This window comes from Anas acuta, chromosome 3 (assembly GCF_963932015.1).
Source record: "Anas acuta chromosome 3, bAnaAcu1.1, whole genome shotgun sequence".
Classification (NCBI taxonomy): domain Eukaryota; kingdom Metazoa; phylum Chordata; class Aves; order Anseriformes; family Anatidae; genus Anas; species Anas acuta.
The window spans coordinates 63,419,558-63,443,662 of NC_088981.1; the positions used below are offsets into that span (position 1 = coordinate 63,419,558).

The 24,105-nt window shown below is 43.1% G+C and overlaps 1 protein-coding gene and 1 long non-coding RNA gene across 9 annotated transcripts in view; one reads left to right on the forward strand and one right to left on the reverse strand.

The window, feature by feature from the left end:
* Nucleotides 1-24,105, reverse strand: part of NCOA7 (nuclear receptor coactivator 7) — an 88,764-nt gene that overhangs the window by 37,072 nt on the left and 27,587 nt on the right. For all 8 annotated transcript variants that reach the window (XM_068677517.1, XM_068677518.1, XM_068677522.1 and 5 more), the window contains exon 3: nt 11,924-12,177. In XM_068677517.1, coding sequence (XP_068533618.1) covers nt 11,924-12,177 — 254 coding nt within the window. The remainder of the gene's footprint in view (nt 1-11,923; nt 12,178-24,105) is intronic.
* Nucleotides 17,075-22,832, forward strand: LOC137854284 (uncharacterized). Its single transcript, XR_011095065.1, has 2 exons — nt 17,075-17,594; nt 20,941-22,832. It is a non-coding gene; the product is annotated as an uncharacterized lncRNA (long non-coding RNA).

A 24,105-nucleotide genomic window follows, 5' to 3' on the forward strand; every position in this document is an offset into this window, starting at 1 on the left:
ACCATTTGAATTGCATTAAGGGAATGTAACAGAAGCAAAATCCACACAGCTACCAAACTGATCTCAGCAAGGGTACAGCAGCCTAGATGATCAATAGCTTCAATAGATCACTTAAACATGAGGCAGAAAAATGTTGTGTGGTACACTTATACAAAGCTACACAGGACTGAAGTTTCAGAGGATTTATATAAAGTTTAACCACAGAGAAGTATATGACTTCTGCTCTGGATTCCTTCAGTCTCACATTATTTAGCAGTGACACTCAATTCTCCTCCAGAAGAATCTGCCCATAAGACAAAACAATGGCTTCTTAGGGGAGAGCTGTTCTCTCCTTGCATGCTTTTACCTTGGACTCTGGCTCTCACCTGATCCCAAAAAGAGCCAATTCAACTGATTAAAACAAAAAACTAACTCTATTTCTTATTGGTGAAACGATTTGACTTATCTTACCTTATGATCAGATGGAGCAGGGGCAGGAAGCACAGGGCCTCCCCTCTCAGTCACAGCAAGGCGTTAATTCATGTTGCTGAACATCAGGCTGTTTGTATCACTTATCTGTACTTATGAAACCATTGCTTATGAAAACTGTAGTCACCAGGCATATGGAGCTTGTCTAAATCTATCCTGAACCACTTTTAAAAGAATTTTTGAAGAGAAAACCAATTTGCACCTATGAAACTTGCTTATTGCTCTTAAAGACTGAGGAACAGCCAGAAATAATCGGATGGCATAAAATCAGCAAGTTTTAGCAGCAAATAGATGGCTGACAGGAGAGCAGTAAGGAGTAACAGATTTCATGAGGGAAAGAAGCCCTCCTTAGTTTCAAAACTGTGTTTGCGCAATTCGGTCTCTATGAGGAGTTAATGAGAATTGCTATCTCTGCGGAGCTAAGTGACAGTTACCATAGCAAAGAGCGAGCAGCTCCTTGAATACCATGAATAAACTGCTGGCACAAGCTAATACACGCTGCTAATATCCTGCTAATACACGATGCAGAGCCAATCCATCAACATAAAATGGCAGAATCAATCTCGCTCTTATTACCTTTCCTTATATTTTATGGAGTGCTCTAAACCATGAGTCAGTCTTATTTGAGATTTTAGTATGAGGAACACTATTTCAAAATGCAACACTGTACAAATTTGAGATATCCACACTATTGTATAAAACAAGTTTTCAGTTCCTCTCTTGGGGAGCTTAATTTTTTGGCCTATGCTTTAAAAAAAAATGTAAATAGTTTCCTAGTAATAGTTTCTGCTCATCCTATGCCAATCTATTAGTTCTTACTGCATCCCAACCTGTCTAAGCCTTCCAGGGCAAGGTGGCATTTAAACAAGTGTGGTGTCACCTCTGAGGATGGCGGAGGAAAAGAGTGGGGAAGAGAAGAGAGGCGTGGGAAAGGGGAGGACAGGAATATCTGAAAATACAACAGCCCTACCACAGCCGAAGCACTTGGATCACAGAATCACAGAGTGTTTTGTGTTGGAAGGGACCTTAAAGCCCAACCAGTCCCAAACCCCCTGCCATGGGCAGGGACACCTCCCACCAGACCAGGTTGCCCAAAGCCCCATGCAGCCTGGCCTTGGACACCTCCAGGGATGGGGCATCCACAGCTCCTCTGGGCAGCCTGCACCAGAGCCTCACCACACTCAGAGTAAAGAATTTCTTCCCAATATCTAATCTAAACCTACCCTTCTTTTAGTCTAAAGCCATTCCCCCTTGTCCTATCACTATGCTCCCTCATAGAGCGTCCCTTCCAGCTTTCCTATAGGATGATAGTGCCAGTTCCTACCTCTGTTATTTCCTTTGGAAAATGACAATCAATAGCTTTCTTTCTTCATTATCACTCCTATATCTGATATATATATATTTTTATATTTTTTTCCTGAAGCTTGTCTTTAGTTCAAACTGATGCTGTCTGGATACATGAAAGCACACTAATTTTAGCCTCCCATTCCACAGCCAGATGTCTTGCTGTGCATTCCTGCATACAGAGGAAGCAGTGGTGAAATAAAAGATGATCTTTTTACAGAAATCTTTAAGTGTGACCATTCAAAAGGAAATCCAGGGAAATCCACAGCCCGTGAGCAGTGGATGTCCACCACCTAAGGGCAGGTTAAACAGCTACTGTCTGCAGCTCTACAGCCACCAGCTGTAGAACTACGTGGTGTGCAGGTACACACGTTATCTTCAACCTAGAGGTGTGAATAACAGGCAAAGCAAAGATACAGCAATAAAAACTTCAGCATGGGCTGCTGCAGGCTTGCTGGTTATGCTGGGCACGCACACGGCAGGAACCCCGCTACCACGTTATTATATCCTCAGCACTGTTTGGCAGCAGTAAGGTCAGGTTCCCCACTAGCAACATCAGCATTATACTATACACAATGTTAAATCAACCTTCCACTGAAATATTGACTTGCATGATGCTTGCAAACTCAGCATCCAGAAGCCTCCTCCCCACCCAAAGTTCAGTTTTACTGACATAAAAGAAATGCACAGACTCGAGACTAGAACCTGTTCACATCTTCTGTCATCACTTCTTCCAGCTCCTAGTTCAAGACCATTCAACCCAAGATCCCTGTGTTTGACACTGCCTTTAAAACACCCTGCTCTCATATTTGTGTAGGAAAAAAGGCCCTCTTGGATGCACTGATACAGCCAGGCAGAGCTGTGGGACAAATTTAATTTTGTGCTTTGCACAATTTAGCAGACAGAAGGATATCAGCTGTCTTACTGTATTGCAACTGTAATCCCAGGCTTAAAGGAGAAGTCTGTACCCCAAAACTAGCCAGGTCAATCATATTAAAAAAAAGACTATGATTAAAACACTTTTTCTGCATGCAAGTTCTAACTTTCCTGAAAGTCAGGGAAAAATCCTCTATGTTTTCAGTTTAATAAAGGCAGTAACAAAGTGTCTGGTGAGTGTTGCACTGGATAGCAGGCACTCTTAGGCTCCTTTTTCCCCTTTTTTATTCATGACACATTGAAGAGCTTTTCTGGCAAAGTTGGTCACCTGCAGATGCACACTCCCTGCAGAGCTCTGTGGTATCAGAGCAAACTGCACAGAGCAGACTAAGTGTGTCAGTCTCTGAACACACTACAGAAATACACACACTGTGTTACTGGCAACCCCAAGAAGAAAGCTCCACACATCCTTAGATCAAACAGATCAGGTCGTTCTCACTGTCTCTCACTTAACTGAGCAGCTCCACAGACAGTTGGTATCTACAGGGCTAGGGACCCAATTCTTATGCAAATTTTACATCCTGTTTTCTGTTACCGAAGAAAACCCTGATTGGTACAGGAAGGAAAGATTTCATACTGCCATGTCTGGCCACCACTGGATGAGTTCATTCAGGTTAAGTTAAGAAACAAAACACTAGGAATCAGAAAAGGCAGAGACTTCCATTAAGAAACACTCTCCATGTACATACCTTACTCTAAAAATAAATAATAAATTGCAACATACAATTGAAACTGCAAGTCAATAAGGTGTTTTTTTTTTAATACCTAATACACTTTTCAGACTAAGCAGTGATTAAGAACAAACCCTTTCACGTAAATTGACTTTAATTTCTTTAATGTATTTACCTTGGCAATGACAGAGGCTTAATGCACACGACTGCACAGCTGCTCCCTGAAAGGAGATCCAAGATCAGTCATTTTGGAGCACTATTGGATTTGGGCACAGCTCCACAAGCAGTTTAAAGCAATCGATGATGAAGCTGTTGTCAAAAGCGTGCATAAAATTTCTAACTGTTGTATCAGGGCCCAAAGAAAATATGTGAGGAGAATTAGTCTGCCAGCAGAACAGGGCTGAGGGAACATATGCACAGGCATTCCCCCCAAAAGATGGGCATTTTAGAGAATACAAAACTTACATTACGTAGAGCTTCCAAGCATGGCCTCTCACCCCTGCCCGAAGGCTGTAAGGAGCTCACTCACCAGGCACCACACACCCGGGCTTCCCGGCAGCCAGAAACACCCATGCAGAATAAGAAGCCTGAAAGCACCTCCAGGAATGCCTGCTGTTCCTGGACTGATGGAAAAAAATGGGGAAGTGTGGTTCTTCTCCCCAGGACCAGACTAAAAAGGACGCCCAGCCCAGCAGCAGCACAGGGCACATGCACCCGGAGCACTCCTGGGGCTCAGGCTGCCCCACAGGCACCCTGCTGGCTGTGCTCACACCACTAACCCATACACCCTGACAGCAAAGGCCTTGCTAACCACGCAGGTGTTTCTCTCCCTTCGTTATCCCTGCCAGAAATACAACAGCCCCGTTCATTAACTCTCCCAACACGCTCCCCGTTCCAGCACACGTCCAGCTGCCACAGCCCCACAGCACGCAGCATGCCCAGTTGCCGCACAGCTTTCCTCCCATCCTCCAGGGGCTGATTTTCAGCGAAGTTAATTGCTTTTAAATGCAGAAGCACTCCAGAATGCAAGTGCTGACTCCTCTTGAAAACGCTGGCCTGGGGTAAGTAGGCAGCCCTTGGAGGTGTGCCTGGTTCCTTCAGCCATGAGACCAGGTTTAGCTGATGTAACGCTAGCCATACTGCGATCTGACCTTTGTGGGGCACGTCACAAGACTTCACCGTGCTAAATCTTGCTTTGAGTAACCGCTGTAGGAGAATGTAATCTTTAGAAAGTACCAAATCCTGGTATTTCCCCTCCAGCGATGGAAATTCCACCGCAACCATTCAGAATTTCCTCAGTAATGAGCACCGCTGTTTGAACGGCATGCCAGATTTCTGATCTGCACATCTCTCTCCAACTCCAAGCCTGCTTGGCCTGCCAAAGCTCTTTGCTATGACATTTCAATCACATACAAAGGAAATTTGGGTTAAGGCTCTGCTTCCCTCCTCCTCATGGAGGGTTATAACCAAAGGACTATCTTATAATCCCCTCTTTTCCGCCAAATGTTTGCTTCCTCCCCCAGCTGGGCTGGACAGTACCCAGTAAATCAAGTCAGCAAATCTGAGTTAAAAGCAAAAACAGCCCCTGCCCCAGCACCCTGGTCATGGAGGTTTGGAGAGGGATGATGAGGATGAGCAAAGCCATGGAGGGTTTCACATGTAAGGACTACCCAAATTCTTCAGGCTGGAAAGGAAATGATGGAGGAGAGGTATTTTAGAAAGAGAAGGCTACTAAATCATAGGAGGCTTGGGGATGGTGAGTAGAGATTGACTGTTCACAGGCCCCCACCTGCTGAAAATGGCCAGAGGATGGGAGAACACAGAGGAAATAATTATACAAAATTCACTGAGCTCTTCATCTTCCCCAGACACCCAGGCCTCCGTGGGAGAACAAATGCTGAACTGAATGCGTCCTGGTCTGCAGAAGCATGGCCATTGCTACGACCCCGCTAGCACTTGTTCATCCTAGAATCATGGACACCAAGTTTGGACATTGTGGTTCAACAGAAGTCACACCACAATTCCCATTATTCCTGTGCATAAAACTTCCAAGTACTGTTACTGTTCATTTCTTCCAAGTGACCCTCCGCAAGCTTACACTAAAATATGCACATTACGTGCCCCAGTAATTTTTCAGACCCCTCTTTCTGGAAATCTGTTCTGGAAATTTGTTCTAAACCTACTCTTAGAACACAATTTGCTTGTGCTCAAATCACAAAACAATTCACACAACGCAGCACTGGTAACTTGCTTTGTTACAACTCATGCAACCTTGGACAAACTTGACAGTTGCATTTTTTTCCACCTAAGAGAAGTGTAAAACACACACAGCAAGCAACAGATACCTTCACATGTTCAGTCTTCCTACCAAAGTGAGATATTCTCCAAGTTGGAAACTTGTGATGTTCCAGAATTTAAGCTCAAAGACCTCACAAAACACTGCTATGTAACATCAGCAACATAACTCTTATAAACACAACTGGCCTTGACTGACTGACTGAAAACTAAAGAAAGGAATATCAAAATGTTATAACAACCCTTTTCAAACACTTACATTTATTTATATATATATATATTTAGTATCTGTGAACAGGAAGGTTTTTTATTAATAGACTCTTATGACTCCTACATAGAAAGAAGCTCTGCCAATTAAAAAAAAAAATGCATCATTTAAGTTACATTTTGCTGTAATTTCTAAGTGCCCGAGTGAAGAGAATCATACCAAAGGATACAAAAATACATCAATTTTCCTTCTATTTCTCTTCCTCCTCCCTGTTTCCCAGATGCAGACCAGAAAAATATTGAAAATTCAACCACCAGCATCACAGAATGAGCCACAATTATAACTAGCTTTTCTTTTCCTCTTAACACGGTTAGGAAATCTCTATTTTTATGCTACTGGACACATTTTTCATGTTCTGTTCTTTACTTTCCCATTTCAATTCCCCCACTTCTCACTTAAAATTTACAGTAGTTTCATTACTATCAACAGCCTATTTTATGCTTTGTTTTTATATGTTCATAAAGCTTTGCTTCCATGTAACAGCAGCCTTTCAAGCAGATCAACCTTCTGTCAGAACTACAGCTTTTGAGGCAGCTTGTAGCATGCTGACAGGCAATACCTAAGGATTACATTCATAGCAACAAGTTTCCCTCGTATATCTTTTACTCAGCTTTACAATAAGCAGGAACTTACCCATCAAGGTGAGGATTAAAAGAGGATCCCATACATAAAGAACTCAAGAAACCTTAGATGTTTCCATCTGATTTTGTTGGAAATTTAGTGCTAGCAGCATTATTTCAGGTGCCTACCCCTCCAGCCAAATTCAGCTGCCTGCAGAAAAGGCATTCCTTCTGCAGGTGACAGCTTCTTGTAAACACCAATTAACAACTCAGCTCAAACATAACCTGTTAGTCTTAACACCGATCCCCTGGGATTCAAGATCATTTGTTCTCTATTCCCAAACAAGTGCTCTGAAACCTGCTGTCTTTCAGTCATTTGTCCACCTCGTTCTTTCTACATGGTTTCAACAAGTAATGTAATATATCAGCTGTGTGAAGCTTCCCATCCAGCCCACTGCCAGCCGTGTTCAGTTCACACTTATAAATTATCCCAAACTCCTTGTTATTCTACCCAGGCGATTATAACAAAAAAAAAATAAGTTATTCCTCTGCTGCTTTAATTTTGAGCCTATTTAATAAATGGCCTGACAATTAGAAATCACTATGAAAAGTGGGCTCAGTAAGTGTCCCGCGTTTTAATCAATTTAAACTCTACAATAATTGTCACTTCATTGCAAGCAGCCATCAGCTTTGGAAGTGGCAGTAAGTTTAGCTGTATGAGGGGAGCTCCTCTGCTGATTTGGTGCCAATCAGGGCAAATCTCACCACACTGCAAGTGCTTAAAATTGCTACATACTCTCCGTTTTATTGACCAACAACTGCTCTTGGCCAGCTACCCAGAAGGTTCAGAGGCTCTGTAACTGCACGCATGCCATGCTGCTCCCATACCACCCCTGCCCAAATCATGTCAGGGAGAACAAACCATAAAGGAATCCACTGCCCGCCTCTGGGGACCTGCTTTGGCACCCCCTGCTCAACCTGTGCTATCTTGTCTGATTATGTGGGCACAGACCATTTTTCCTTTTTGGGACTCCTGTCATGGTATTGAGGACTCCTGCTTGCTTTGGACAGAAATCAGACACACAACAAGATGAAGATCTATTAGTGTGACCTCCCACTCGCTGCAGAAATTGAATGGCATGCATTGAGTGAGAACAGGAGGCTGCACAAAAAGAAAGGATGGCTTTATGAGTAGAGGGCAGGATAATAAGCTAGCAAACTAGACTTTGTTTTGCTGATAAAACCGTGTGATGTGGGGCAAGTAACCTAAACCAAGCTTTTCTTCACGATGTTTTCTTTAACAGTGACTAACTCCTCACATATGCTGATCACAATTTCAAGCAAAATCAGTGTAACCTGGGAATACGCTGCACATCTTGATATTGTCATATGACAATATCAACATGTCACGTGATATTGTTTTGGAGTAAATATACAAATGAAATTCAGAAGGCTGCCCTCAGCCCTAATTTACAGCACTACCACACTGCTTTCAGAATGTCATACTGTTTTCAGTCTTCAGTGGCAAAGCACCATCACCTTCACCTGCTTTAGCAATTCCTGATAGAAATGCTGGTTTCCCAGTCTCACAGCATCCACCCATGTAGTCTGTCCCAGAGATGTGGACTCTGCCCTAGAGACACTGAACTGCTGCCTCCAGGCTGTTACAGCTCCAGCTCTGGGATCCTGCAACACACCCTCATATTTGTGGGAGTGTTTTAGACCCTATGACACTTACCAAAAAAAGCAAAACAAAGGAAAAATAATTTATACACATATATACATACGTGCATATATTCAGATATATATTACACATATATCTTGAAGCTCGGGAAGTCAACACCTTCTAACATTACAGGCTTCCCACAGAAAGTGTGTCTGAACTAAGCAGCCAAGATGCAGAAGCAGGTCACCTGGGTTATCCCAGGAAGGGCAGAGCATCCTGGGCACTAGGGATAGCAGCTGGGGTGCCGAAGCAGAAAGTGCATTGTGCTGAACAAATACTTCCGTAGAAGTCTGACAGAAGATTACTGCAGCAATAATACCAGAAAATATGAGATGAAGTTAAAAAGCCAATTGCCACATAAGCTAAGAGACAAGGTAAAAAAATAAGGAGAACGTTGTTTCCATTGGTCCTCAGAAAAGAAAGAGCAGCAGTACTGGTGCCTCTGTCATTTAAGAAAACAAGGGCTATATCTGCAAAGCAATGTCTTACTGTGTGAGATTTGGAGACTGAATGGTACAAATACATTGCAGAACCAATATAAAGCCACTAAATAACACAAGCGCTAATAGAGACCAAAAGCATGAGGTTACACAGGAGAAACTTGGTGGTGGGATCTGTTCAGCCATTCAGCAGTGTCTCGAGAGAGGTTATCGGTAGTGCAGTACCCCTGGGTTACTTGTGACGGTGCCACCACGGTGCCAAAAGCCATGCTGAGCAGAACAATCCTGGATGGGGAGATGGATGCTGGAGGGCTCCTTTCTGCAAGGTGCTGAACTCCTTCTCCCCGGCTCTGCGATGCCACCCACCGGCTGCGGACAGCACCACACCACGGCTCTTGGCCAGGAGCTTCTCGCCCCACAGCTGCACACCGTCTGCTTCAGAGAATCAGCCTTTAAGCATTCTCTTTTCTACAAAATGTGGCAGGGAGCACCACCACCTCCAGCTCTCCGCAGCCTTCAGAAGCTGCACTGCAGCCACCCTACTGGAGAGGTATTGACCTAATCAACAGAATCCTTCTCACATATTAACAGCTCTTGCATAAATCAATTAAAAGGAAAAATTCAAGGTGCAAAAAGTAAGGTTGCCACCACCAGCATTTGCAAGTTTATAAAGGCAAACGTTCACCAGCTTCTAAGGAAGGGACACAGTGCGTGAGGAACAAATTACAGTCAGATGCCATGTTCCTTCCCTGTTTCTCTAACAACAGTAACAAAGCATTTGTGGTCCTGCAAAATATGAAAGGGAGATTATTCAGATGACTGAGGTCTTCATTTGTTTAGATGGAGAGACACGACCTTGCTGGGCTCAAAGCAGCTTATGGCAGGACCTCCATGAAGCCACAAAATAAATTATGCATGCATCATCGTATCAACACGCAGATCAGACAAACTACACAACTGTTGCTGCATCTAATGTGTTTTTCTTTAGACTAGCAAAATTAGGCATTTTGGTAAAGTGCAGAAAAAAATAGGAAAAAATACTAGTAATGCTTAGAACTTTCAGGAAATCTAATATGGCAATTAAGTTAAAGCTGGATAATTAGAAAACAACACCAAAAAAAAAAAATTAAAACACCTTTGGGCAAGCAAACCCAGAAAAATGGTTAACCATGGGAATGAGAAGGAGATCACTTCAATCTCAGAAACGTCAGTGAAGGGAAAATTCAGAAGAAATCACATGGGAAAAAAAAAGACTTTCAGGAGGGCTGCAGTGACAAGTGGCTGAGCACAGTAACCACGTTAACAGGTACAGCTGCAGGGGAAGGAGGCCGGTGTAACACAGGCAGGCTAATACTGAAGCAACTAATGTCTCACCTGAAATTACTGCATTTTGAGACTTGCATAAGGAACACAGAGATATTCTATTTATTTCACAATCAACCATTTCCCACCTCTCTCTAAGCTTTCACTTCTACAACTTTGATGCTCCAATTGGGTAAAAATCTTTATTTTTCAGGACCGAAAGCGTGAGATTATATAACAAAGGGGTTTCTCTATAGGTTTTGTCAGCAGGGTCTGTGCTCAGGTCAACAGTAGAATTGAATTCTTGTATTTCTCAGTGCACTGCAGAACCTTGCACATCTGCCTGACAGCGAGCAGTGTGACGAGTCACCCCCACAACCACAGCAGTCCACACAAAACACCAGCGTGCTTATCAAACATTAGTAAAACCTGATTTTGTATTGACTGCTGGATTGACTGCCAAGGAAGACCTGGAGGGCTTTCTATTCTCCCACGTCAGCCAGAAGGACCCATGACAGAGGCATGCCATTCCCCCCCCATCTCTCTATAGCAATCACCAACTGGCACAAAGCTTCTCACAAGACTCCTGACACACTAGAGAAACAAACCCCAGCTACCTCACACAGCCCTGAATTCCTTTAGGTACAAACCAACAATAAATTGATGCCTTAGGAGAAGCGCTTTGTTAGCGATACAACAGGACTTCACACTTCGGGGTGTGTGTGGTGGGCTTTGTGTCTAAAACCAGCATTCTAATTCATTCCTTAATAATTATTCAGTTTTCCTTCTACTTGTTTTATTTCAAGAACAGCATGGTAAGAACTTCTTAAGACAACACTGAAGCAACTTTTCTTTTACTTCCCAAATCACTGAACTTATTAGATTCAAACCTGCCAAAACTTACAGTCAGTACATCACTGCAAACTCTTCTGCTTGCTAGGAAACATTGCTCCACGATTTACCTTATTTTTGGGAAGGCCCATATTGCCTCATAAAAAAATCTTTAGATGCAGCCTAGTCTGCATGTGGCAGTCAATGCTTAACAGCACTTTTACTGCTGATTCATTTCCTTCTCCTAGTGAGGAATCCTCCTCAGGAATCAGCTGTCTGCGCACACTGCGTGAGCAGGAAAGAAGTCTGTTTGCACGATATCTGCAGTATTTTGTTGCCTTTCTTCTTTAAAAAAGAAAAAAAGAGCTCTCTTAAGCTAAGAGTTCATTCCTATAAAATATCCTTTCAAATTCCCTCTCGATAAGTAATTTTAGATAGAATTTATGAAATACTTTGAGTACTTCACAAATTACAATCCAGAACTGCAAACGTCTGTAAATGTGCATAAATATATGTTATATGAACCAAACTTTATTTTCTCTGAATTAACTGCAAGAATAAATGTAAAGAAATGTATTTATGACTGACTGAGGTACTGACGATACAGTGGGAGGGAAGGAAGAGAACATGATGTGTATTTCAGCACATGAAACTTTTGACATTTTGTTTAAAAACATGTAGTTAATTTCCTTACTTGTTCACACTTCAACGGACAAACTGGGATGAATTAAGACTGAAGTCTTATAATAATGTACATCATTTAAGAAACAACCCAGTGGAAAAAAATGAACTCCAATTTCATAAAACATTGGAGAAAGTCTAGAAAAACAATTGCAATAATAGACTTAACTGTTGCCTGTAACACTGTATTTTAGAACTGAGAAATAAGAAATGCTTTTTCTTTAAGAACCGGAAGGGTAAAGTTAAAAATAGAGGATACGTAGAACACAATTTTGTTTGCTTTTACAGACAAGATATCCAGAGTCAACTAACCCTTGAAGGAAAGACCATAAAATAAGAGAAAAATACATTAACAAGCTATCAAAGCAAACACATTTAAAATTACTCTACTGATAACTCACCAGTACTATAGTATCTTTTAAGTTCTGTGCGCCTGATGTCCTTCAGTTGATTGTATTTTTTCTTTTTCTTTTCTTTGTCCGGAGCAGTTTCCTTTTCCCCAGAAAATTTACAGTTGTCTTCAGAGGAACTGATTTGGTCCAAAATAACTTTACTTCCATCATCTTTCTCAGCAGGAGTTTTGGAAACAGGAGATCCAGGTGAATTGGCAGAGACAGTCTCAGCATTTTGCTTGGCTTGCCTCTTCTTTTTCAAACTGTGCATATGAAAAAGAAAACAAAACACAACATGAAGACATAGCTAACCTCTGCAAACAAGTTAACTCACTTGCTAGATTGATTTTTAAAATGAATTGAACATCAAAATTGCTTGTAACTTTGTAAAAGCCAGACTTTGCATGTGTATCTCGTATTATTCTAGGTCATGCTCTTCAATCACTGTATCACAACATCTAGGTTATCTTTTCAAGAACATTTTTTTTTAAAAAAAAAAAAAAAAAAAAGATAGTGCTTTTACTGTTGTTTCCCCTGTTCCTCTTCCCTAGTAAAAGAAACAAAGAACAGTCAAAAAATTGTTTTGTTTTTAAGCAAATACATCTACCTTTAGAAAACAGAACCATGTTTTCAGGATGAAACTTAAAATAAAACTTCAGATCCTAATGTATAATAATACAACACCTAACAGTAATTTCATGGTCAACTGCTCTTGCTTTATAGAAAGCTGCTTGTTTTGATATAAACTTGTTATTTATTTCTATTTTGTCCAAGGTTATCTACTAGTAGCCACCCACACTAACCGACACGTGCTCTTGCACAGCTCACGTCACCTTGCATCCCGGGTGTCATCAGCAGCTCATTCAGCAGCGCGACCCATGTTGTTGCAAACTATTTGCACAGAAACGTTTTCCAGACCTTTGATCTCTTTTGAGAAAAATGTTAATGCCCTGCCAATAAATCCGACAAATTACCACCAACAAGAATATTTCCTTTTTAGAAGAAGCCTTAAAACACAAGCTCAAGCGAGAAAGATGCTGCAGGAATCCTAAAACCATTTTCTGCTAATTCATCATCTTTGCCATGGACTTTCAGGAAGAACAACGCTTGCTTTCTGGGCTGAGGGTCAGGGTCACTAAAATACCCTCAGTTACCACTTGTGTAAGAACCACTGATGCATTCCACATGGAACAAAAACCTAATGCTTTGCTCTAACACATTCACTTCGTAGTTACAAGGTACCTAAGGGAGGGAGTGGTAAATTAAGTTTGTTGAGGCTAAAAAATCAGCTACATGCACAGTAAGAGATACAGACAGAAAATACAGACATCCAAGGATTCACTACAAATGTGGAAAGGTTACATGACCTCCAGGAGCAGTTTAGGGAAGTATGGAAAAACTTCATGGTTACGCAGGGATCTGAGAGATGGTTCTTTCCACCACTTACATACTCTAATAATATATTTGTTTCAGGCTACTATATAAAAATAAATACACAGAACAGTGAAAATTGTATTAAGACATTTTAGGCTACAAACCACTTTTGTTTACTTTTTGGTGATTTTTTGTTGTTAGTTTATTTTTAAAACCATTAAATCCAGTTCCCAAGTTTGAGACTCCTAAGCAGGGTCAGTCTGACAGGCCACACGTAACCAGCGTTTCCCAGCGAAGCATTCCAAAAGACAGTCTCACAAAAGCAGTGTCTGTCTCACACATCTGCATGCACATTTCTTAAATGCTTTCCACTACCTGCAGCCAACTCAGTAGGGACGGGTCCTGCTCATGCAGCTGTTTCTTAATTGCTCAAACCACAGATCTGGGAGGCGGGCAGTAGAAGCTCACGCTCTGCACAGCAAAACAGGTTCTGTATGTGTGAAATTTTACGGACCAGGTCCTGACTACATATGAAAACAGCCTACAGAGACTTCTGAAAGATAAAAGTGAATACATCTATGTATCAGATGAAGTGCTTTGTTTAGATTAGAGAAAATTTGGGTATGCAAAGGAAGCTTATATTTGACTAATAAGGCACAAACCCGATCAAAGGCTGCTCTAACAGCTGCAAAACACTGCAGTCACATTGCTTATACAATGTCTATAATTAGCCCTGGTAGAAGTCTCTACAGAGCAGCCTGCTCCACTAAAACAACACATCCTTACCTCATGGCTGAACTTGGTTGCTGCCTTGTAAATGAGACATGCCCCTGAGTTTTTACTCCGGTGCCACAATGACCGTCCTGCATGCATGTGCCGACCCCACACTGCACATACCACGCACCCTCCGGCAGCCCCAGCACACCACTGCTGCTGCAGATGGGCAGGGGTGCCCATAAATCATATCCTGTCTTCAAGACGTACACCAGATTTTCAGCTAATGCCGAGCCTGCTCGTCCTGCCCACTCCTCCGTTTCAAGGCAATGAGCACCCAACTCCCAGAGCGGTGACCCTGAAAAAGCACTGGATGAGGACTGAGTACCCGTGATGTTCACCACAGGAGCAGGAGTCACCGCAGCTCTGCCTGGGGTTATGATCTGTGCTGACAAGATACTGCTTTTTAAGGTTTCTAAAGCCTGGCCAAAATTACCCCCCAATTTACTCACTTTTCAAAGACCTCAGCTGAATTCCCTAAGGAACCAAAAACAAGCCTTCAACACCATTTAACCCTGTAAAACCAGCCTCATATTCACGTGTTTTGCCTTTATTAAGTACACCCTCTTAGAACAGCAAAACCAAAGTCCTGTACGTGCACGGGGCAATTCATTACCAACATGCACTGGCAGAGCGCGGCAGAGATTGGGCTGTAGGCACCATGGCAGGAGAGCCACTGCATATTAAACAAAACTCCATCCCCTTGGGCACCCCTTCAGCATCTCCCACACCAGACAGCAACCCCAGGAAGGCTGTTTAGCACTGACTCAACTGAAATGCCCAACAGATGGTCAAATGGGAACTGTGTATTGCTCAATAATTGACCACAGGCATGGAGCAGCAGGTCCACATCGCAGCAAGGCACACGAGCAATCCTGCTCATGCTAAGGTTTTAAACTCTTCCTCTCTTGAACAAATTGGATACTGAGGGTCTCACCTGCTCTTCTCCCAGCTCTCTGTTATTTCCTACACTTCCTGGCAAGAATGGTCATGGAAAACCTATTTAAGAATATAATTTGTCAAACTATTCCTTTTTTGACTGCTTTGGAAGATTTCTAGTGGTTTTGCTCTGAACAAAAGCGTTGTTGCTTCTGAGAGAGGTGGCTGATGCCCCATGCCTGTAGGTGTTCAGGAGGGATTTGGATACTGCCCTCATTAACATGCTTTACCTTTGGGCTAGCCCTAAAGAGGTTGGGCAGTCGGAGTGGATGATCTCTGAAGGCCCCTTCCAGCTGAACTATATTTTTTTACCTTACAAGAGCCAAACAGAGCTGAAGACCACATAAATAAAGTCCTCAGTTTGACAACAATGTCAGGTTTTGCAATTAAAACAGCCTTTCAGACAAAACAATGTGCATCTGGACAAAGTATTACTGCAGATGATGTTTGTTTTTCAGTATCACAGCCGAGGAATATGCCATGCTTCACCAGGAAAGTTGCTGGGGAAGGAAGAGGGGGAGAGAAAAAGGGAGGGCTGGAGACAGCTTATCTGCAAAACCACTGCTGTTTCTGAAGAGTCTTACACATCTGCAAATTCATTTAGACAACAGATAGAGCTTTTCACGCTAATTGGTTCTGACAGGCAAAGCACGTCTTCGGTATTTACACAGAGGCATCGTTTTAGTGCTCCTCAAAGCATTTTCTGAGCAACAACTGATACTCCATTTTCTAAATTTGTCCAAACACGGTTTTCCAGTAAAAGCTTTCAGTCTATTACCATGAAAAATGGATGGCATGGGAGCTTTACTACCAAATCCCATGAAAATCAGGGGAACTAGTTTCTAATGGACACTGGGAGCTGGCTGCAGAGATTTCTGGCACCTGCTCTTTAGCCTGAACATGGAACAAGAGCATTTTGCAACACAAAGACCGTTCTCATATGATTAAATAAGGACTAGTGAGCTGAAAGGCATAGCATTTCAGAGTGGGCAGGTAAAAGTACGATGTCAGCAGGGCTTGCTTAAATTAATTTGCAACTGATTTAGAAAAAAAGAGTCTGGGCACTGACTTACAGGAGAAGAGCCAGGAAACATTAAGAAATTACCTAGTTCGTCTTCCAGATCAAAGTCTATTTGATTGCCTACAAGAAGCAAATAAATATGCATTTTTAGAATAAAACGGATGGAGTTTCCCATATCACCAAGATAGGTCATTAGTGTAAAAAGCAAACTGATCAGACAAAGGAGAGGTGATGCAATCTGCAAAACTTTCACTAGAAGACTACAAGCAATCAAGAAAACAATGCATCCCTGATATGAGAAAATAAAGAAACAAATCTAACAGTAAGATAACATTTTTTTTTCTAGAAAATGCATTTGGTTTCAATTCACACTTATTCATCTAAAAGGCCCAACTAGTAATTGAATTGGAACTCATTTTGTGTGTATTCAATAAGTAATCACAGACAAAGAGCACGAGGTCCCCATCAATGGTTGTCCTAAAAACCTCCCAGGTTATTAAGACAAGGCTGGTTTTTGTGTGTGTATCTGACATACCATCAGCATAACACCCTGCAGAGCACAAACAGATCAGGTTCCACAAACATGTTTCTTTTAATTCATTATTTGTGCATACACGTAATAAGGTTAAACAGAAATTGTGAAACTCTTCAACTATTTTAATCCCCTTTGTTCCCATCAAGATTTCTGTAAATTTGCCCTGTGCACAAAATCATATACACATTTTTTTCCTTCAGAATTAATCATTTTCATCTACATTTTACAACTCTTCACTCAATAGCTGTACTAATTTCTTTGTATGCTACATGCCTTTCTCCACCCATCCAGAACAGCTGAATAAATCAAATTCATTGTGTTCAACAATTACGTACAGAAACCTTGCAGCATGACTGTGATCTGATCTGATCTGATGTAGCCTGATGAATAAGTGATCTCAGGCAAAGCAAACCATTACTGCTTGCAGAGCCAAAGGAAGTCAGCCTGCTTGCCAGACTGTAACGCTTTCTCCCGACTTCCTCAGTGCAGCTACTTTCACTTCACAACAGCACGGAGAAGTGTTCATCCCCAGTGAGAGATCTTGGTAAATAGTGGCCACCCTGCAAGAAAGCACGCTCCAGCAAACAGCCGCCGCCTCAGGCTGGTGTGCATCCTGTTCTGGAAATGAGTAAGCCACAAGGCTGTATGTTTACAACTGAAACAGACTGGTAGAGGAAAAATAAGGGAAGGCACGCATTTTTGTTAATTTCAGTAATTAACTGTAGGGGGGAAAAACCTATGATAGAAGTAGCTCTGAATAAGCTATCAAGGACATCACACACAGCTGCAATGAACTGAGAAGTGCCCATGCTCTGGCCATACTCTGCCAGGTCTTCCCAATGACAACGCACACAGCAGCCACAGAAACCTCTGGTATTGGTACCACAGGTCAAAGCTGGAAAATTCTACCTTTATTGGAACTCCTGTTACTAATTGACAACAAATACCAGCTCTGGGTTTTACACATGGTCAGCCATCAGCAATGCTCAAGGAAGGAACCATGCTTCAAGGAGTAAAGTGCTGTACTGACAGTTCAGGTATGTCCATTTCTTCCTGATATTGCCAGTAGCTTACATTCACACATCCCTTTACCTTTCCCTTTACCTTTGTTTCATCATCTGTAACATGGAGGAAATGATTTGTAGCCATGCTATTCCGGAATCCAAGAAAGGCTGTACCTTCGGATAGAAAACTGTTCTGAGATTAAATGAGAAAATGTTATTTTTTCCCCGAGTCTTCTGCTGAATCTTAAATAATCTACTTAAGCTCTCTCTTATGTTAATTTTAGATGGGGGGGGGGGGGGGGGGGAGGGTGTTCACAGTTTCCCAGGGTAAAACTCAAGGGAGTTTTGAGCTCTCCGAAAGGTTTAATTTTCTTAAATTTAGGAATACAGTGCTCCCGCAAATAAACTCTGTTTTCCAAGGCATGAAGTATCCCCATCTTTTCTGTTTACTTAGCAAAAGAGGTTATGAAGCATTCAGCACTCCATTGCCATGACAACAACTTAATGAAAACCTTTCCATAGGGACAGGATTTTGGAAAGCTGTTTTAGTCTGATTTAGACATCTATTTAATTCCGTCTGTTATAGCCTCAGTTACTGCATGCTCTTGAAGAGGAGCTTTAGACAGAATGTAAAATGAAGAGATCTCTCCCTTAAGAGTTACTCCTTTAACTTTGCCTTAAATTCATTGAACAGCATTGTTCGATTAAATCCACACCACAAATCTATCTCGCCGCAAATACCAACCTGACTTTTATCATAATCCCATCCTGCTCCCCCTCTTCTCCTTTGCTAACAACGCCAGACACTTCTCATACCACAGTGCTCATGAATCATCCCAAACCCTCTCCTACACATGCAGTGAATTCCTCCCAGGCTGGCTCAGTGAGACACTTTTGCTCCATTGGAGCCTCTTGCTGGGGAGGAACGGCCTTGACTGGTCCCCTCCGGCTGGTGCACGCTGCTCCATCCGCTCCCCGCTTGCTGAAGCTCTGCTCCCGCTGACAGCCACGTGTTGGAGCCACAGAAACCACAGAAACCACAGCTGTGCTGACACGGCTGAGCTGGACAGTACAGGGAGGCTGCACGGCTTCTGCACAGGACAGTCACGCTGTACTGAACTGCGAAGATTATTTGATGAAGGCAACAAGCACGTGGTCATCAGGCTTGCTGAAGTATGTTTGATCCCCAGAAGTTTCATCAATTCCTCCTTCTTTGCTTCAGTTACGGGTTCTTCAATAAACCCAACTTCCATGAGACCAAAAGGAAGGATCTTTTAGATTACTAATTGATTAAATAGGGAAATAAATGCAAGAATTGAGAACTTCAGAAAAAAAAAAAAAAAAAGAGAGAAGCCTACAGGATATTAGTAGACCTACAGGAATGTGTATTGCTCAATGCAGTCAGCACTACTCACCCACTTTCTTAGATAAGTGCCATATTTTCTTGCAAATATACTCAGTTTTAGTTTTGATTAAACCAAAAAGTCAGAAGGAAGTTTAATGCTCAGTGACTAAAATAGCAATAAACATTTACAGTGAAGCAATAAACTAGCAAATGAAATTCAATGGTCAAAGCAAAATCCAGGGGAAAGAGAATCCTAACGCAACACGCATCGTGCAGCAATAACGTAGCTGGGACCCACCTCCAAAAGAAAAACCTAGGGAATGGTATTTCAGTATTGTACCTACAATATGTATTGGGGTCATAACGATAAATTGTTTCATGTAATACTGCCAGACAAAGTGATAAGCAGCTAAAAATAAATAGCTTAGGCATGCTGTGTTTGCTAAAGACATAAACAGATACAAAAAGCAGCCGTGAACATTCATTGTGACTGCTCCTTCACGCAGCAGTGCCAGTTCAAAGGCACTTTGCTGAGACTGCAGGGCTGGTCAAACTACAGCCTTCCTTGCACTATCAGGCTGAGATCCTCAAACAGAGGAAGCCAGAAAGCCAAACCAGACACGGGCTACACGATGTCCACCCAACCCTTGGACAAGAGCACTGAAGTAATTGTGGGATCTTCTTCCCACTTGTCCAGAAAAGGCACTTTGACGATGGAAATGTTTCAGTAGGGTTTGAGTTGTGAGAGCTGGGAGGAGTGTAGCTGTCCCTACTGCAGAAAGGAGGGAAACAGTGGCACTGCTTCCCCAGCAGCGGTAGGGAAGAGAAGAAAACACATTTTTCTTCTTAAAGTAGATCCTTAACTTGATAAATGAAGTCATTTGGCTGACTTTGCCACCAAGGTAAGGGGAATTAGAAAGTAACCATGGCTAAGTCAGAAACCATAGTACAGTCAAAAGTTTTCATTATTTCTTTATTTAAATGACCCTTAAAAGGGATGTCGTAAGGAAGGGAGGGGACTGAGACTGAAATCACTTATCTGTGCGTTAGCTTTTGCTTTTATTTAAAAAGTTACTTTGAAAATCACCATTCAAATGTCAGGGCTACCTGCACTATTGCACTATTCTGCACGGCACGCCCGCCAAGGCAGCGCAATGCCAGGACGCCAGGCGGCACTGGAGCTATCCAGCTGCCACCAGCATTTCCCTGGGGTTCTGCTGATCACATCTGGGGCTCATACGGGATACGGTGCACACGCCCACAAGCTGGTTGCAAACTCATCTGTTCAGGAACAAATTTACAGCACGAAGCACTGTGACACAAGCGGAAAAAGCTTCTATTTAAAGCATTTCAGAGGAGTTATTAAAAACACGTCTCACTACGTGTCTCGGCTCTCCAGCTCACTGTGTGTCTCAGTTCTACGTTTGCATTCATTGCTCCCAAACAACCTACAGGCTATTTAGCAGGCTGAGCAGTTTAATTGGCTTCTGAAAAGAGCTCCAATTAAGTGACACTCAGCACAGGAGAAGAAACACGCATGTATGTGGAAGATCCTGTGATTTGGCTTAAAGTTCAGAGAAACACCCAGCAATGCTGATAATGGCTGCGGGAAAAGAAGAAGCTGCAGCTTTTGTGTTTGGATAATGATGTTGTTTCATACAATGCATATTTCATACCTGAGAACAATAATCCTCCTCAGGAAGCATTTGTATCCATGCTTCTATACCAAATAGCAAGGCACCACCTGGATCAAAAGGTCACGGATCATAAGTATGAAGTTGAGAGGACAGGGCAGGGCTTGCCTACACAGGGCAGTTACATGTACACAGCACGCGTGTGTCAGTGCAGCTTGTTGTATGGACATGCCTTATTGTGACGGGATGTGGCATGGCCTGACACTGCTCAGTAGCCACACCACTATGCTAGTGGGGCAGCTGCTCCGTTACGTTTACAATTTCTCTGTGGTTCTTCTATCACAATAATAAATTACTGTGCTTTCACTTTTAAATGAAAAAGGGTTGGGATTTACCACAGGGGGAAAGCAACAGCAGAAAGCAGATCCTGACCACTGGCAGCACGAAGGAAAAGGGGACACGAGTGGCTCTGCTCCACCTCCATGTTCTCCGGACTCCAGGAGCCTAGAGGGCCAGAGTAACAGCTTGGGAAAAAGAGAAGGTTAAAGTGATCCTGAATTTAACTGCTCCTCTGCATGGACATGCGCCTCAGCCAGGACATGATCCACCACCCTGGTCACAGCTCTGTTCCTGCACATGGCTCCCACCAACCTCGGCTTCAGAAGATTTGATTGTGAGAGATCATCTGATTCAAACATGCGACGGACACCTTGAAGCCATGTATTTATAGAAGCATTACCAAAAGCAAAAATCCAGCAGCTGACAACACAGAAACGTGATGTTAAATCAAAACCATCAAATACAAGCTAAGTTCGGTGTCTATGCGATTGGCTAGATGCTAAGTCTAAGCCTGCTGAATTAAATACAGGCACTCCAGAAAAAAAAGAGGTAAAAGCCTGAATTTATTACCAGTAGATGAAGTGCTACACAAGTCACATTCTCCATGCCAAAGAGACTGCTGCCCGACAGGAAAGTGCTCAGTGCATTAAGACACTCAGAGCCAGCTGCCTGATTTATGGCTCATTTGCATTACAAAGGGCAATTCTCTTCCTACCCCCTGAATTCCTAACCAATTTTGCTGCTCTCCCTGGGATTTCCTCCCACACAAATCAACAAGAAAAATCCCACAGACCTCAGTGGTGGAGCATCACAGACTCAGAGCACAGTTAACATACGTTTTCAAATTTCAGCTGATCCTAGGCAACAGGCCCTGCCCAAACTACAGAGTAAGACAGAAAAAAAACCACAAACCTACACTTAGAACCCACTCCTTGTAACCGGATTGGCAGGAGCAAGACAGGGCTTGGAGGAATTGCTCCCAAATCCAATCTGGAGGCTGGGTTAATGCTGAGGGCATGGGAACACACCAGCCTGGCACCACAGAGAGCCTAATGCCATGAAGAATTGCAGCACAGGCTCCTACGCTGCTCCAATTCCTCCAAAGCCCCATAGAAGAGGAAAAATAAAGAGCCTGCCTCTCTCCAAAAGCACACTCCTGCAGGCATCATTCACTGGGTACACCACCTTCCACTCCAGATGTGCAGCACCATTATCAGAAGCGGACCCTCTCACCAGCCAAGCCAGCACAGATAACATGGCACACAGCACAAACAAAAGGGCAGGAGCCCTCAGTCACAGGAGCAGACTTCACCTGTGGGTTAAAAATGCCAGCAACTTTTCCTGAAGGTGGATGCTTAGCACCATATCGAACCAGGGATTCTCCTAAGCAAATTGTGACAGACCTCCAGACGCTGACTCTGCTCCTTCTCAAAATACTCTGTGCCCCACCAACCACGAGGCACAAGGCACGTGAGAGCTCAGCGGGGCTGCTGTCACAAGGTGGTGGGACAGCCAGGATTTCCTGGAGCACAAGCAAGGGATGATCAACAGCACCATGGCAGAAATCAGCCCTGCCAGGCATCTCCTTAGGTGCGAGCATCAGTATGGCTGCTCCTGAATGGGGCCCCCACTCCCAGCAGCTCCCAGCCAGCAGCACTGCTGCCCACAGGAGACCTGGCAAAAATAAGTCTGTGTGGGACCACCTCTTGTGTAAGCTGCATGCTCTCAGCATCAGCGTAAGGCACGGATCTGCCAGGCATTAGTGCTAGATCTCCACCAGCTTTAAGCAGGCTTAGTTGCTGGGAACAGGGAGAACTGTCTGTAGTCCTAAGAGCAGAAGAGAAAACACTGCTGCGAGGCTGACCCGTGGGCACTACAGCAACGCAGCGCCATCCATAAAGGTAACTGTAAGTCTCACCTATGCAGAAGGCCATCCTTTGAAGCTCCCACGTTTTTACAGCCTTTGAGATGCAATGTCTTTAAATCTCTCTGAGAGCACAGAGAGAAGTTGCAGGCTGTGCCTGAAGCAGACCTGGCTGCAGGCAGTGTGGGGAGAGGAGGAGAGGAAGACAAAATACATTTGGCTACGTGAGCAGCAAGTCTTATCGACACCGCACAGACTCCTACATCAAAAGGCCTATCGTGTAACTATTTATGTTCGAGAAAAGAGGAGGCTAAATCGGTTTCTTTTCTTACAGTTTCTTTATAAAAGCTGATAAGAGACACCCGAAGGTCCCTCTGGGAAAAGCAGATATAAGGTCACCGTACACTTGCTGCCTAACAAACCAGCTGGGCACCGATCTTGCAAGTTAACCAGTGAAGATTCTGAAATTGCTGCTATAAGACAGCACGCTTTAAGACTGAAAAAACTGGATCTCTTTTCTCTGCATGTTCTGTGATATGGCCCTCAAGGAAATCAGGAGCATAATGGAACTTTCCCTTTCTTCTCTTCCCTAAAAAAGGAAACAAAAAAAACCTACACACTACCACACCCCTTTATACAGAACCCACACTGTTACCAAGTCCCATCACATGCAGAGAGGAAGAAAAGAACGGGTGAGGAGATTAACCATGTATTGCCTTACGCAAGCTCTGAATCTCCATAAATAGCATTTCTGGTATTAGGAAATTTCAGAAAACCCCATCTCAGGGCCCTATTCCATCCTTCCACTGAACTCTGTTACCCAGTAGCAGCATTCTCCTTCGACCATAGGTGACTCCACTACTCTTGAGGACAAAGCACTGCCCAGGACCGGCACTGCACAAGCCACTGTCTTGTTTGTATTTCCCAGAGGAAGCACTGAAATTGAGAATAATTCACGGGCTAAGTAGAGGGTGATAATTCAGGCTGCTCTTCTGCTCTCACCTTGCATCAGAGGATTTCAAGACTGCTAATACAAAACAACAGCAGTGTGAGATGAGGGAACAGTTCCTAAGCAGCAATCTGACATTCTGCTGCAAAACATCACATCTACAGCACGCTTCAGAAACAGCAGGTGCAATTTTCCCCCAACCCTCCCTTTTCAGGTTTTACATCTATCATAAAAAGAAAGCTTTCATTTTTTATATACATACACAACAGTAAGTATATGAGCAACGTACAGCAAATGTCTCTCAATTATCGAGGGGATCTCACCACCCTCCCAAAAAAGCTCATTCAAAATCTTCCCATGCTGCTGTGAAATTCTAGATAGTCTTTAATGCCTGAAAACTAGAGCAGCTGCAG